At 39.4% G+C, this 15,113-nt stretch overlaps 2 protein-coding genes across 2 annotated transcripts; both read left to right on the top strand.

Moving 5' to 3' along the window:
- Positions 1 to 1,298: 1,298 nt before the first annotated feature.
- LOC311048679 (uncharacterized protein) lies at positions 1,299 to 7,372 on the top strand (the record flags this gene model as incomplete). The annotated part of the gene is made up of 12 exons (XM_084061941.1): positions 1,299 to 1,349; positions 5,067 to 5,272; positions 5,376 to 5,487; positions 5,645 to 5,721; positions 5,813 to 5,866; positions 6,025 to 6,087; positions 6,186 to 6,239; positions 6,524 to 6,553; positions 6,769 to 6,807; positions 6,958 to 7,017; positions 7,111 to 7,170; positions 7,263 to 7,372. Exons 2-12 carry the CDS (start codon positions 5,068 to 5,070, stop codon positions 7,370 to 7,372), a joined length of 864 nt encoding a protein of 287 aa, XP_083918067.1. The 5' UTR covers positions 1,299 to 1,349; position 5,067.
- Positions 7,324 to 9,271, top strand: LOC311048876 (uncharacterized protein). The gene is made up of 3 exons (XM_084062201.1): positions 7,324 to 7,821; positions 8,195 to 8,354; positions 8,907 to 9,271. Exons 1-3 carry the CDS (start codon positions 7,618 to 7,620, stop codon positions 9,029 to 9,031), a joined length of 489 nt encoding a protein of 162 aa, XP_083918327.1. The 5' UTR covers positions 7,324 to 7,617; the 3' UTR covers positions 9,032 to 9,271.
- Positions 9,272 to 15,113: the final 5,842 nt, after the last annotated feature.

Genomic DNA, 15,113 nt, shown 5'->3' with positions numbered 1-15,113 from the left:
TCATGACAGAGCCATGTCACTCGACAGAAGAAATTAGCAAAAGATATTAATTCAATGTTGGATTTTGGTCAGATTGGTTATTTTTGGTTGAGGTTGAAAAAGCTATGTTGATTCAATGTTTAATTATAGATACCATTTCAACAGTTGAAAAACTGCCGTTGAATCAATTTAGTATAGATGATTGTTTTTCAATGTTGAAATGGCCAACATTGAAATGACATGGTTACAACGTGTAGTGCTGATATTGCCCCCCCCCCCCCCATTCGAGAGGGTAGTCTAAGCAACTCGCGAGACCAGCTACAAGATCTCACGGGACTTGAGGTCTTCAAACAAAACCTTGTGTCTTCACTGGCTTGACAAATTAGTCCTACTGTGAGACAAACTCCTTGGTAAGTCTTTGACAATATGATGTATTATGCCATTCACCATCATATGGCTGTCATCGTTTGACTACATGCTACTTTGTGAATTATTACCATGGCAACTACAGCACAGAACGGAGCTTGTTAGCGTTGTTATTAGCATTATTAGCTAGGTTTTCCAAGGCTTTCCAAGGTTAGCTCATGGAAAGGGCATAATACGTAGGGTAATCATTTTTGCCAAAGCACATTTTTATGAAGGCACAGTTAAGCTTTTACTACACTGAGGCAATTTAGCCTGGGGATAAATGTGGGGAAAAAGCAGTGGTTGAAGAAGTAATCAGATATTTTACTTAAGTAAAAGTAGCAATACCATAATATAAAAATACTGTTAAAAGTAAAAGGCCTGTGTTCAAAATGTTACTCAAGTTAAAGTATTGCCATCAAAATATACTTAAAGTACCAAAGTCAAATGTTTGAAAATAGCAGATCTACAAGCTCACAACGTGTCACAATGCGACGCGTTGTGAGCTTGTAGATCTGCTATTTTCAAATAGCCTAGGTATAAAATATGGCCAGAAAAGCTCAATGTAAGTTTTATAATAATTTATATCTGTGTGTGTGTGTGTGTATATATATATATATATATATATATATATATATATATATATATATATATATATATATATATATATATATATATATATATATATATATATATTATACGCCACCCCCATTTTCAAGTTAAAATATTTTAAAATATGTTGGAAGGACCTGATCAATTGATAATTTGGCTGATATATATATATATATATATATATATATATATATATATATATATATATATATATATATATATATATATATATATATATTATATTTATTATTTTTATGCATAATATTATTTTAATTATTTTTTCCCCTCTATTTTCAGGGTCGTGCTACAAGAGGACTGGAGAGGGTTCACTGCAAAACACAAGTCCTGGCCAAGTAATAATATAATAATTATAGCAGCACCACCTCTTTTCTATTAAGACCTGTTGTAGCCTATACGTTGTTATACCTTTCAATCCGGGAGCCACCTCTGTCTCATTAGTTGTTGCTATAAGGCAACAGATATTTATATATATATATATCTTTTTGTTTTTCTTGTAAGAATTTGAACGTTTTCAGGAAACTTAGGTCAGGGTTTAGAAAGGTCTAAATGGGTTAAGATGGCTTCTTATTGGGCTAAAAGACGTAGAGTCATTAGAACTGTAAGGGACATAGAGAAAGATATCCTTAAGGAATATGAGGAATCTCTGCATAATCAAAGGGAAAATGTCTACCCCTGTGTGAATAGGGAACCTGCCTTCACAAGCTCACACTTTTCCCAACTAGATGCACTACCTGTAGACATAGAAAATGGTCATATAGATGGCCGTGTAGCTGCAATGATGAAGTTGAGTCAGATCATGTGCAAATGGAAAATGATCATTCTGATGGTAGTGTAGTAGCTCGAAATGAAGTTGAATCAGATCATGTGCAAATGGAAAATGATGATATAGAATAGATGATAGTGTAGCTGGCAATGATGAAGATGAATCAGATTGTCACTATGACAGCAATGAGGAGCATCCGCCTAGTCAGGATCTGCTTATAAGGAGCCTAAGATATTGGGCAACATCCTACTCTATTAGTCTTGTTGCTTTGTCTGCTCTGCTGTCCATCTTAAAGCTATTTCACCCTAAGCTCCCTAAAGATGGAAGGACTGCTTAGAACACAATCTCATGTTGCAACCACTCAAATGCAAGGTGGCGAGTACTATCATTTTGGATTGGTGCAAGGAATACTTTCAATCACGATTAAAATGTTTGACTTTACCAGTAAACCTCACAACTCTTACTTTACAGTTCAATATAGATGGTCTCCCCCTCTTTAGGAGTTCAAGACTTCAATTCTGGCCTATACTTGCAATCCTGAATTGTGATTACACTAAGTCCCCATTTATTGTAGGCATATTTTGTGGTTTAAGCAAGCCAAAGTGTGTTGTTGAGTATCTGCAGATATTTGTTGGCGACCTTAAAAATGTACTGGCTAATGGCATTGTTCATAATGGTAAGCAATTGATTGTACAGGTTTCCTCATTTGTGTGTGATGCTCCCGCCAGAACCTACGTTAAGAATATTAAGTCACATAATGGATATTCAGGATGCGACAAGTGTGATCAAGAGGGTGTGAAAATGACGTATCCTGAAACAAATGTCAGGCTGAGGACGGACTCGAGTTATTGTGATATGATTGATGAGGAACACCACTTGAAACAAAAACTCAGTCCTTTAACAGGGATAGTAAAGATGGTTTCTTCATTCCCAATAGATTATATGCACCTCTGTTGTCTTGGGTTGATGAGAAAACTGTTGCATATGTGGTTAAAGGGCAATCTAGCCATTAGGCTTCCTTCACAAACAGTTAACAGTATATCAAGCAAACTGCTGGTTTTACATTCCCACACCCCTGTTGAATTCAATCGCAAGCCAAGAGGTTTGAATGAGCTTGATCGTTGGAAAGCTACTGAGCTCCGATCCTTCATGTTATACTGGGGTCCTGTAGTTCTGAAGGATTGCCTTCCCAGTGAGTTTTATGACAACTTTATGTTGTTTTCAGTGGCTATGTATTTGTTTTTGTCTCCTGGAATTTCTGGCCAAATGGTTGAATTTGCACATAGTAGATTGATGATTTCCTTTGTGGGACACTTTGGACAGTTGTATGGTAGGGATGAGATTGTGTTCAGTGTTCACCAGCTTATACATTTAGCAGATGAATACAAACAATTTGGACCTTTAGATAATGTTTCAGGATTCCCTTTTGAGAATTATCTTGGCCAAATAAAGCATCTTTTACGCAAGCCACACCAACCTCTACAACAGGTAGTCAAAAGGCTGTCAGAAATGCCACATGTTGAGGTTCCATTAGCAACAGATGAACCAGTTTTACAGCACATCCATACTGATGGTCCACTTCCTCAACATTTCAGTGTTGCTCTACAGTACACAAAGGTCTCCAGTTGTCGTTTTACCTTGTCTACAAAGCAGGGGGATGATTGTATTCAGGTGGGAGATACAATGGACCCTTCGCTAAACCCCACCCCAAAAGCGATTGTCCAATGCCAGCTTAGCAACCGTTGTTAGCCTGGCATAGGTCTGGCAAACTTTCGTCACCTGCCATAGCTGTCAATGTTATTTCGCCCGCACAGGCGCACACACACACAATCATTTGCGACATAATAGCAAGAATAGGAATACCACGATAACGCGATGGTGACTATGAACCACGTACCCAAACCCGTTGGAGGCTGCTATTCCCAAGCTGAAATCTGCACTTAGACCGGGTCCGGGTGTGTTGAACACATACACAGCGTAACGTCAGGAAAGTTACACGACACGACTCACTCGCCCAGGTGGTGTCAATAATAGGCTACTAATCACTGTAATCGTAACAAAGCTCAGAATCACAGCGCTGCCTGTTTCGGATTCCGCACGTTAAAGTATATTAATTCATTTGTTTGTCTATTTATTAACTGCTGCTACTGCAGTCTTACCCTGCGGTACATGAAAACTCCTGTTACAGTCATGGATCAACTTCAACCTGGTGTTTGCACTTTCTCTACAGTATTTACGGTCCGTATATTATATAAACGTTCAGATTTCAAATATAAAGTGCTTACCCCATGGCCACGGATGTTAAAATTATGCACGGGACTCTCAAAAGTACCCGTATATTCTGTATTGTTCAATAAAAAGCATTTTAATCCGATCAGTGGCCATTTTCTCATAATGTATCTGAGTGCAGTACACCTACAAACCGATAGGGTCGCTCAGTTGAAAGCGCATGAAGAAAATGGCCACCGATCAGATTAAAATGCTTTTTATTGAACAATACGGATGATACGGGTACTTCTGAGAGCCCGTACATAAATGTAACATCCGTGGCCATGGGATAAGCACTTTATATTTGAAATATGAACGTTTATGTAGATGTACGGGCCATAAATGGAGAAAGTGCAAACACCAGGTTGAAGTTCATCCATGACGGTCGTGACAGTCGACCGTCGTGTATCCATGGCTATTACTCCCTCTAACATTTCCCATGTTTTTAGTATATTGAAATAATGTCATGCACATTTGTCCAGTGCATAGCCTACTGCAGGCCTTGTTGACTAGATTTAGAAGACATTTTGAAGCTCTTGCTCCTGAAATGATCGATTATTTTTAAGGGGAAAAGCCATCATTTAACATGCAAGTCAATGGGTGAGAAGCAAAGTTTGCCAGGCGCTGCCAGGCCTGGGTGTGACTAACTTCGCACCACCAGTCACAGAGTGGAGTGGGTGGGGCTTAGCGAAGGGTCCATTGCAGTAGTGAAGAATATAGTCCAGGAAGAAGGTGAGGTCTATGTGATCTACAGAAAGTTCAGACACCAAGAATTATATTACACTTATCCCTGCGAGTCCTCCCTCATAGGTACATACAAGGTTAGAGAGTTGTGTGATGATATCGGGGTTGGCAAACTTAGCTGTATTAAACGTAAATGTGTTCTGTATCCAGAGTCAGAGGGAAATGGCCTCATAGCTATTCCAATAGCTCATCTGCAGTAGACATCTTATGAATCATGTTTTTTTTGTTATTATTTTGTATTTATCAATATTCTAATCTCATTTATTGGACACAGAATGGAAAGTGAGGTGGTGCTTTGGGGCGTTGTACTGTTTCCAAATGGCGGAACTGCAACAGTTCTTGCCAGCTGGTTCAATCCAACGGAAGGTACATTGTTATGGCCCCCCAAAAACACAAATTACACAAAGGCCCTTAAAGAACACATGATGCCCCGTAAAGGATGGACCACATATGAGAATATTCGGCTCTTAATTACTTGTGGTAAGTATAGTCACTGCATCGCTATTGTTGTCTGATGTGAATTCAATTGTTCCTCATACTTCTTAATAATGTCATGCTGTATTTTCTGCTTGTTCTTTTACAGACTCATTTGAAAAGGCCAAGCAACATGAAGACAAGTATGTGACTAGTGGATGTCTAACCACTGATTTGGAATCTGAGGAGGAAGCAGATGTACGTCGGAAAAGAAGAGCAAGGTACAGTTGAATTCCTTGTGATAGTTTTTGGTACTGTTCAGGAGCCCATGGCTCAGAAACGGGCCATGGGCTCCTGAACAGTGTCTCTCTCAAGGCTTGCTCAATTAATTTAATTATCCTGTGAGCCTGGGAATGTTAAATGTTGTTATTTTTTTAGGACAAATCCTGTGCACGAGCCAGAAAACAGCAGTGTGAAGCGAAGATTTGCCAAGCCACCCGCTGTTAATCTTCCAGGTATAATGGTGACACATGTCAGTTATGACACTTAACTGCTACACCTACTTTAAGTATTACCATGCATGATTCCACTTATTTATTAATACAGTGCTGCCAGAATCCAGCCAGTACCCCTTGGTGCCAACACTAAATGCAAGCAGTGATATGTCATTATTTACTAACATGGCAGAACAAAATGTAATTGCATGAGAACTTTACAAGCATTTAGTTCCTCTGTCAATACATGCAAACATATCAGTCAGGTTATGTGTTCAAAAGTTACAGTGTCCACTATTCATGTCTTGTGTTCCCTTCTTTTAGCCTCTGGAGGAAGCTGCTCGGCCTCGGGAGGAAGCTGCTCCGACGATAACATGCCCAATAATGGTAAGTGAACCACTTCACACTAATAAGTCAGGCTGGACAGATTGTAAATGTGCTTTTGATAGCATTCATAGTTCATGTTTTGTGTTCTCTCATTCTAGGCTTTGGTGGAAGCTTCTTGGCACAGTTGGAGTCAATGGACCCCTGCAATGATGGTAAGTAGACAGGCTAGATATAGCTATGTGATTCTGTCAGCCACTCTTATTGTGTCTCCAGTCTGTTTCAATAGGTGGCGGTTGGATTACTAGTCCTGCGTTACTGGAGACCTTACACTGACTGGAAATGTTAGTTAAATGGGTGGAAATGTAAAGTTGAGTGCATATATGAGTAGCTTATTCAGTGTCTCACTGTTTTGCAATGAGCTGTTAATGTTGGCATGATATTATATGAGAACTTGTGTTTTACAGTGACTAATTCCGTTTTTTGTAATCCATTTCAGGAGGGAACCACACTGGACAAGTAAGGAATGGTATGTCTGTTGTCCCTGTGTCAACAAGAGCCTTTTTATACATTTGTGAATATTTCATTAGCCATCATTAAACAGTTGCTGTGCCTTGGCTATTGTGCCATGACATACTGTAACTTATGAAAGACTGACATATTTGAACTTCTAGCTCCACAGATACACAGTCTTGATAAATTGCATACAAGGTTTTTTGAATATTTTGATTGTCCTCTTTTTAGACTTCGCTGGCAATCATCACCAGCCCCAAGGCTATCAAGGTGAGTTAACTAACACATTCTCAAATCATGTTTTGTTTTTACCACCAGACATGCGCTAGGTACACTTGCTACTCTATATGGTGCCCATTGATAACTACTTTGATGGTGCTTATTTGCCTTATTTTGTTAATTCTGTCGCTCTTTCTCTAGGAATGCCAATGTATAACTCCAGCCCCTACCACACTGTGCCATCAGAGCAAGCAAGGAATGGTATGCATTCATCTTAAATGTTGTTTTTTGTGCAAAAATCCATAATTCATGTTCAATGTAAACAATGATTTCTGTCCTTTCTCTTTCTATTAGACTTTGATGACAACTACGCACGTGGCTCCAGATCAGCTGACTTCAGATCACCTGGCCCGGGTAAAGATGCCTATATTCCACTTTACCCCCCGCCTCCCCCATACACAATGACAATGTGTGCAATGCTGATGCCATGTTGTTGATTTCTTCAGGTTCAGCTCCTGAAACGCCACGGGGAAGATTCCATGGAGGAAAGCCCAGTCAAATGTTGCAAGGCAAGTATCATTTTCTGATCAACTTCTTAACCTTACTGATGCATTGAGAAACATGTCCCTTGTGACTTTACAGTCTTTGTCACTGTTTCTTTGTTCATGTAATTTGTCATAGTGTTTAGGCTTAATATTTAAGCACTTAATGGTTACTATTAGTTAGGGTTGCAAAGACTTAAGCTATCACAGAGTTGCTTAGTGTCATTCTAAATTATTGAAAATTGTGAATCTATCCTTGAAATTTAATGTAAAACCAATTGTTTTTCTTCAAGACATTGCTGCCAACAAAAACACCAGGATGCTTACAGAGCTACTCATGGAGGTGAAGCAAATGTCTCGGGACATTCAGTTTATTAAGACTGAAATGGCTAAATCCACTCACGGAGCTGGACCTGAATCACAGAGAGAAGAGAACTTCCCCATCGTGCTGCCACTCGCCAATGAGGAGCAGTTTGATGAGGCTGAAGCTGCACTGGAGGAGGAAACAGTTCGTCGAAAGCTGGTGAACATTTTTGTATTTTCTAAAATGTATTGTTTGAAATCTAAGTGCTTATGATGTCTGGAATTGTAGGAGTGGAGGCATTTATTTTGTTTTTTTCTTGGATGTGTGCTTTTCATAGAAATATCGTGAAAATAGCCGATCTACAAGTTCAGAACGCCTTGCAATGATTTGCGGGATGATATTTATTTCTTAGTCAATATTTGACAATTCATTTAGCTAATTAGTTTGACACAGTAATGGTCTTATTTCTTTAGAGTTAATAAAAAGGTCTTACAATTCATAAAATGTGTACTTAAAACATTATATTCTGTGCATTTGACATAGCACACTGTACACTTTAGCACACTAACCATTTTCTCTCTAATCTGTTAAGACAACCCGCCTGGCATTAGTCGGAGGGACCAACCCAGAAAATATGATTCGGCGAATGCTATCCACTACCATGACGAACAGTCTAGCCAGCGTCTTCAACTGGCAGGGAAAGGGACAGAAGAGGGCCTTCAAGGACACGCTGATGCAGGACTGCATGTTTGGTGAGTAAATCTGCACCTCAAAACACTAGGTTTACTACAGTGGATTTGGCAATTTTGATGACGAATATTTAATTAAGTATTTTAACTTCTATCTCAAGTAAATAAGACTGGATGCATTTTTCTCACCATGGAATGAGCCTGATGGAAAATGCATCCACTCTTAATGAAACACACATTTCCAACCTTAACGTCATATAAGTGCTCCTGTGTAATGCTCACAATAAGATGGCACCATTTCTGTCTCACTCAATGTTTCTCAGAGGTGGTCTTTGCATGTGGACAGTTCAGAAACCTACCAGTGACATCATTTCAAGCTAATGGACATTGAAAATGATGACATGTGATGTCACTGGTAGGCAGGTTTCTGAGCTGTCCACTGCCCTCCTCTGAGACTGAGTAGCCATAAATGGTGGATTTTTTTCCTAAGGCCACCTGAAAATCTAGTACACTAAAAAGGACACTGGACATTTCTGTCACTTTAGAATGGAACGTGCCCATTGCGGCGTTCTTATTTATCTTTATAACAAGTATTCTTTTTTCTTTTTTTCCCAGTGGCTGCTCGTCAATTTGACCGCAAGTTGACTGAATTGCTGTACAGAGAAGCACTGCAGAAGTGGCTGCGTTATGCACCGGAGAGGAATGGCGGGGTACCAAGAAAAGAAAGGCCAAAGAGTTAAAAGGACAAATGGTTTGGAGGACAGTGGGTTTCATGGGAGTTGGATCATTGGAATCAAGCTGTTTTGTTCATGTTGAACTGGGATCCTAATATGTAGTTCTGAATGATTACTTTATTTGTACTTTATTTGTACTGAGTATGACAACCCTGTTCGTATTTGCCAGGTTTATGTGTGCCCTGACGTTCAAGGCAAATAAATGGCCAGATATGTTTAAGGCACTCCACCTGAAACCAGGGGTGGCTCCCGGATTGAAACGTATAACAACGTATAGGTTACAACAGTTCTAAAGTAAAAAGCTGTGTTCTAAAATTTGTTTAGATTTGTTTTTGGAATCTTTAATAAATAACTAAATGAATAAATTGTCTGTTTCTTTGTTCATAGAGCATGCCGTAAAGCAGCTGTTCTCAACCTTGGTTTCTTGAAAAAATATAAAAATTTGAAATAGCCGATCTACAAGCTCCCAACATATTTTCGAATATTCACCTATAATGGCATAATTATGATCAAGTTTGGGGTCCCAAAATGTTTTTCCTGTAAGGTGAGGTCTTTGTATAAAAAGGTTGAGAACCACTGCAGTATTTTTCAACCTTCCTCTGTATGTTTATAATATGTCTCATTTAAGCCAATAATAATAATCACTTAACTGTATTTGGTGTTTTAAAGTTCTACAGGGCTTGCTCCAAACCTGTCTCAGTGACATCACTGCCCTTCAGGCATATGGCAGTGATGTCACTAGACAACTTTTAGCATGCTCCCGGTGGTGCAAATAATATAATTTACATTTAAAGTGATTATTTTTCATTATTAATGAGGCATATTAAAAACATACAGAGGAAGGTTGAAAAAGTGTTGAAATGGTGCTTTAATAATAACATTGTTTCAATGTATAATGCAATGTGTATATATATATATAGTTGAATCAATGTTGATGCAATTCTACATTCTTTCAATGTTGATCATATCCTAGTTGAATCAAGGTTGATTCATTGTCAGGCTTGATTGAAAATTCAACGTTCTTTCCATGTGGATCATAGCGAGCACTTTCAATGTTATTTTCTATTTATGTCAGACATCAATGTTGATTCCAATCTTCAGCCTGACAAAAACACAATGTTGATTCAATCACTTTTTGCTATCTGGGAATCTGCTCACTCCTAAACCAAAACAAGAGCTCTCACAGAAACCTTACTTTGTCACTCGCTACAGTAAAGAAGCTCTCCAGATCAAACACATCATTAACAAAAAACTGGGACATTGTTGAAAGTGACAGCTCTCTACGGGAGGTATTCAGAGAACCTCCAGGTATCAGTTTTAGGAGGGCCCCAACCATCAAGGACAAGTTGGTCAGGAGTCACCTTCCTGCTTCCAAACCTAACACATGGCTTCGCCGACAAAAGGGCAATTTGTGTTGTGGTCACTGCAACTATTGTACAAATATGGTTAAAACTGATATTTTCAAAGATGTGTTCGGCAACAAGACCTATACAATCACAAGCTTTAAAAACTGCAACACTACCCATGTTGTATATCGACTTGAATGTACTTGTGGTTGTTTCTATACTGTATAGGTCTTACGAAAAGGAGACTGCGTGACAGGGTAGCTGAACATAGGTATGCTATTCGCTCTGCTAATATGAAGTACCCCATGGCCAAACACTTTATTGAAGCTCAACATGGGAGTGATGCAACCCTAAGAGTGTCTGGTGTTGAAGCCATAAGCTCTGATACAAGGGGTGGGGATAAAATCAAGCGCCTCAAACAAAGAGAGGCATATTGGATTTATACTCTCAAGGCCACTTATTACCCGGGTCTAAATGAGGACTTTGACCTCTCATCATTCTTATAATCACTCTTTTTCTTTCTGAACCATTACATTACACAAGTTTTTTTCCTTGTTTTTTCCTCTGAAGTAACTACCTCAACTGGGTTCATATATGGTGTACAGTACCTGTGACCTATGACTTACTTTACTTAAGTTGTTCTTGGATCTGTTGTATTGCACATCAGTCGTAATGTTGTTCTCTAAACCAGTGGTTTTCAACCAGTGGTCCGGGGACCACCAGCGGTCCTTGAGGGAGTTCCAGGGGGTCCCCAGCTAAATGATAGATAGGAACCAAATGGACCCTTTTGGGTCTGTAACTCTGAGAGTGTAACAAATGGACCTTTTCAAACGGGGGTCCCTGGGCTAATGTGTGTCAATTTGGGGGTCCTTGACGCAAAAAAGGTTGAAAACCACTGCTCTAAACCTTTACAACCATTGTTGAATTTTAAACTTTTTAATCTTCTTTCATTCATGTGTAGATAACATGTGCATGATGCCACCAGGGGGCCTGCAGGCTGCAGACTGCAGGTCCTCACTGTGGACACACCTGGTAGGCCTATAATTAAGCCTACTTCCTGTCTTTGTTCAGCAACACCCTGAAGAAGGCGTTTGCCGAAACGCGTTGGTGTTTTTTAATGTTCTGTAAGCCCATTGCCCAAATAAAGGCTTTTTAATTTCAAATCCACCTGAGTGCCTGGACTTGGATTTTTGTGCCTTTTTGGCACATTCTTTCCTTTTTTGCTCATTCATTGTATTCCCTTTCATGAGCACCGGTGGTTTGAGGGATACCAGTAGCGCTCCTGCCATCTCTCTCTCTCTATACTTATTTTCAGGTTTGTGTTTGCTAACAATGTGTGTTAACATCATTTATACACTAGTCTTGACTTTCTGTTCTGATTCAGATTACACAAACTAGGTATACCACCTGTTTGATGAATGTAACCGATATAGGGTGATGAGTTAAACAAAGGGGCTTTGAGGAATGTTCAGGATGATCTTATACAAGACCATAGATGTAATATAGATGGATGATTACATGATATGATTAGATGGCGGACAAGTTTCAAATAACTTGATCATTGAGAGACAAATCCTTTAAGGTGTGCATCTTCTTTGTATATTCATTTCATATATTCATTCTGTAGATTTATTATTCACTGTAACACCTAATACAAGGGCACAGAAATGTGGCAGTCATAGGGGTCTTAAACGTTTTCAGGCCAGGGACCCCCGTTGGGGGGTGGTACAGCATATATTGTATAATGCAGGGGTCTTCAACGTTTTCAGGCGTTTTCAGATATACTTTTGCTGCTCTTTTCTCCCTCTACACCTATAACTCTTTGCCAAGAATAGCCGATCTACAAGCTCACAACGCCTCGCACTGCGAGGCGTTGTGAGCTTGTAGATCTGCTATTTTTGCTATTTTTCACTCCAATCACTCTGCTGGGCCTCACCCAAGGCCTTCACTGAAGTGGTTAATATAAAAAAAGAAAAATCATATCACAAAAAGATTTGGCGGACCCCCTGTAGTAACTCTGAGGACCCCCTGTTGAAGATCCCTGGTATAATGTATAACATTGTGTTTCATATGTATAGACATACGTACCATGTTGTGCATTCAAGCTATTCAAATAATAGATTAATATATTCATTCATATCCACTGCCATTAGTAAACATACTTTACTAACTGAGAAGAATGTAATACTATCAACAATCTACCACACTTTAAGTATATTTTGATGCCGATACTTTTGTACTTTTACTCAAGTACATTTTCATTACCAGACTTGTACTTGTAACAGAGTGTTTCTACAATTGCAGTATTGATATAATTGATTCATTGATATTCATTGTTAAATAAATATTACAATGTATGTCTATTATTATTATTATTATTATTATTGCTGTTATATATTTCGCTAACTTCTTCTCTTTAAGTTTTAAATTAGTGAAATGACGTTTGCATTGAAAACAAATGTATCTATTTTTGGTTCGTGCACATGTGCGTGCTTGTAATAGTGTGTGTGTGTGTGTGTGTGTGTGTGTGTGTGTGTGTGTGTGTGTGTGTGTGTGTGTGTGTGTGTGTGTGTCTGTGTGGGGAAGGGGGGCGGGACTTGTGTCATGTTCGTGTCGTGTTTGTGTGTGCACGTCATAGAGTTGTTTGGGTGCGTGCGCATGCGCGTGCGTGTAACAGCGTGTGTGTGTGTGTGGGCGGGGGGGGGCTGTGCTTGCGTACACGCGAGAGGGCATTCCCAATAACACTTCCCGGGGATGCCCTCTTGCATGTACGCATGTCTGCTTGTCAGACCAATCACAGCCCTTGCTGTGTTGTCCCTCTCTTTAACTACGCCGTTCTTGCAGAGCTCGGCTCAGTTCTCAAGGTTTACAGCGGATGCTAGGTCGCTCGATAGGTCTCTCCGGTGGATGATAGATTACTATTGGAAACTGTTCTACTTGATTTCGCTTCATATATCACTGATCTACTTTCATTTCGTCGTCTTTTGTCGAGGTGAGTAATATTACTTGATATATACTTTTTTTCCCGCCTTTATTGCTTTATTTTTTATTTTTTCCCGCCTTTTTTGGACTACATGAACGTTCAGATTTCAAACACAGTTTTTACCCCATGGCCACGGATGTTATAATTATGTACGGGCCCTCAGAAGTAGCCGTTTCTTCCGTATTGTTCAATAAAAACGCATCTTAATCCGATCGGTGGCCATTTGCTCATAGCTGGCACACTCTATCAGAGTGCAGTACACCTACCAACCGATGGGTAATGCAGTTGAAAGCATGGCGGACATGCTGAGAAAATGGCCACCGATCGGATTAAAATGCTTTTTATTGAACAATACTGAAGATACGGTTACTTCTGAGGGCTCGAACATAATTGTCACATCCGTGGCCATGAGGTAAGAACTTTATATTTGAAATTTGAACGTTTATGTACATGTACGGGCCTTAAATGAATTAAGTACAAACGCCAGGTTCGGTTTGTTTCAGGCCCCAGGACTCTGTTGGTTTGTTTTCATAAACTCATGTCACAATCGACCTGTCCATAACAATTCATTATACAACGCAGAATGCAGCTTTTAATCAACATGGCATTTTGTTATATCTTGTCTGTTGAGCTTGTAGATCTGCTAAAACTAACTTTAAGCAGCCTCTGAAACTGGGTTAAAAACAACCTAGGCTAACCAGTGCTAACGGCTATAAACGTATGCCTACAACTTCTGCATGGCAGTGACGTAAATGATTACGTTATCAACAGTATTGCTATCATGTTTATGTATTTACCAGGGACACAGTGCACATTAATCAACATGTTGGTTTTCACATCCGTGTAATGAACCAGAGTTAGCCAGAAGCTAGCTTTCATCTGTAGTCCCTGAGCAGGCTGTTAAAAGTGCTGATATAATAACTATCCATACAAAAACGGTTGTATTAATACCATACAAGACCAGTAGACATAGTACAGGAGACAGAACAATTATATGTTATATGTTGGTGGACTTTACTGAGACAATGGCAAACAACGTGGCTTTGACTCAGTATAGAGTAACATGAGTTTAACTCTAGAAGGAGATGCTGTTGTAATTTGACTGTTTTACTAGCAGTAAATAGACATTCATTTGACGCACTGTTTGGTTCAACAAGTGTTTATCTGCACCGAGCATTGTACTGGGTTGACTAATGTTAGAGGACGACGCGGTTTTGTTGTTTGTTGTTGTTTCTCTCGCTGAACCTGGCAACTTGCCATGTCCGCTTATTGTAAGCGGATGGTCGCGCTTCTTTTGGGGCTTGTTTTGGGATTGAAAAGGACCGTATGAGAGTAGACGGTACACGGTCGGGCGTACCGTGTCGGTCGCGCATGCGCGCCACTCTCAATTGTATATTAGGATCATCATATTTATGATTATGTCCACATTTGCCTCTAAACTGTGGAGAAACTGTCGATGCGGAACCAAACTGTCAAGCAATTGTTTCCGCCCAGACACGTTTCACCGTCGCACATGTCGAAAATAGCAGATCTACAAGCGCGTCGCTGCGACGCGTTGTGAGCTTGTAGATCTGCTATTTTCAAATAGACTATGTATAAAATAAGGCTAAAGTGGTTGAGGTATGTTTTGTAATGTAATAATTTATATCTTAAAAGTAACTAAAGTTTTCAAATAATTGTAGTGGAGTAAAAGTACAATATTTGCCTCTGAGATGTAGTGGAGTAGAAGTAAAAGTATTGGAAATTGGAAATACTCAAG

Source organism: Gymnoscopelus microlampas, assembly GCF_963454915.1.
Source record: "Gymnoscopelus microlampas genome assembly, chromosome: 7".
Lineage (NCBI taxonomy): Eukaryota > Metazoa > Chordata > Actinopteri > Myctophiformes > Myctophidae > Gymnoscopelus > Gymnoscopelus microlampas.
Note: the sequence above shows the minus strand (reverse complement) of the source record. Positions and strands in the feature narration are given on the sequence as shown.

Coding starts and splice junctions, on each gene's coding strand:
- LOC311048876 (XM_084062201.1), top strand. CDS start 7,618: ATGCTTACAGAGCTACTCATGGAGGTGAAGCAAATGTCTCGGGACATT. Junction 7,822..8,194: donor AAACAGTTCGTCGAAAGCTG/GTGAACATTTTT, acceptor TAATCTGTTAAG/ACAACCCGCCTGGCATTAGT. Junction 8,355..8,906: donor GATGCAGGACTGCATGTTTG/GTGAGTAAATCT, acceptor TTTTTTTCCCAG/TGGCTGCTCGTCAATTTGAC.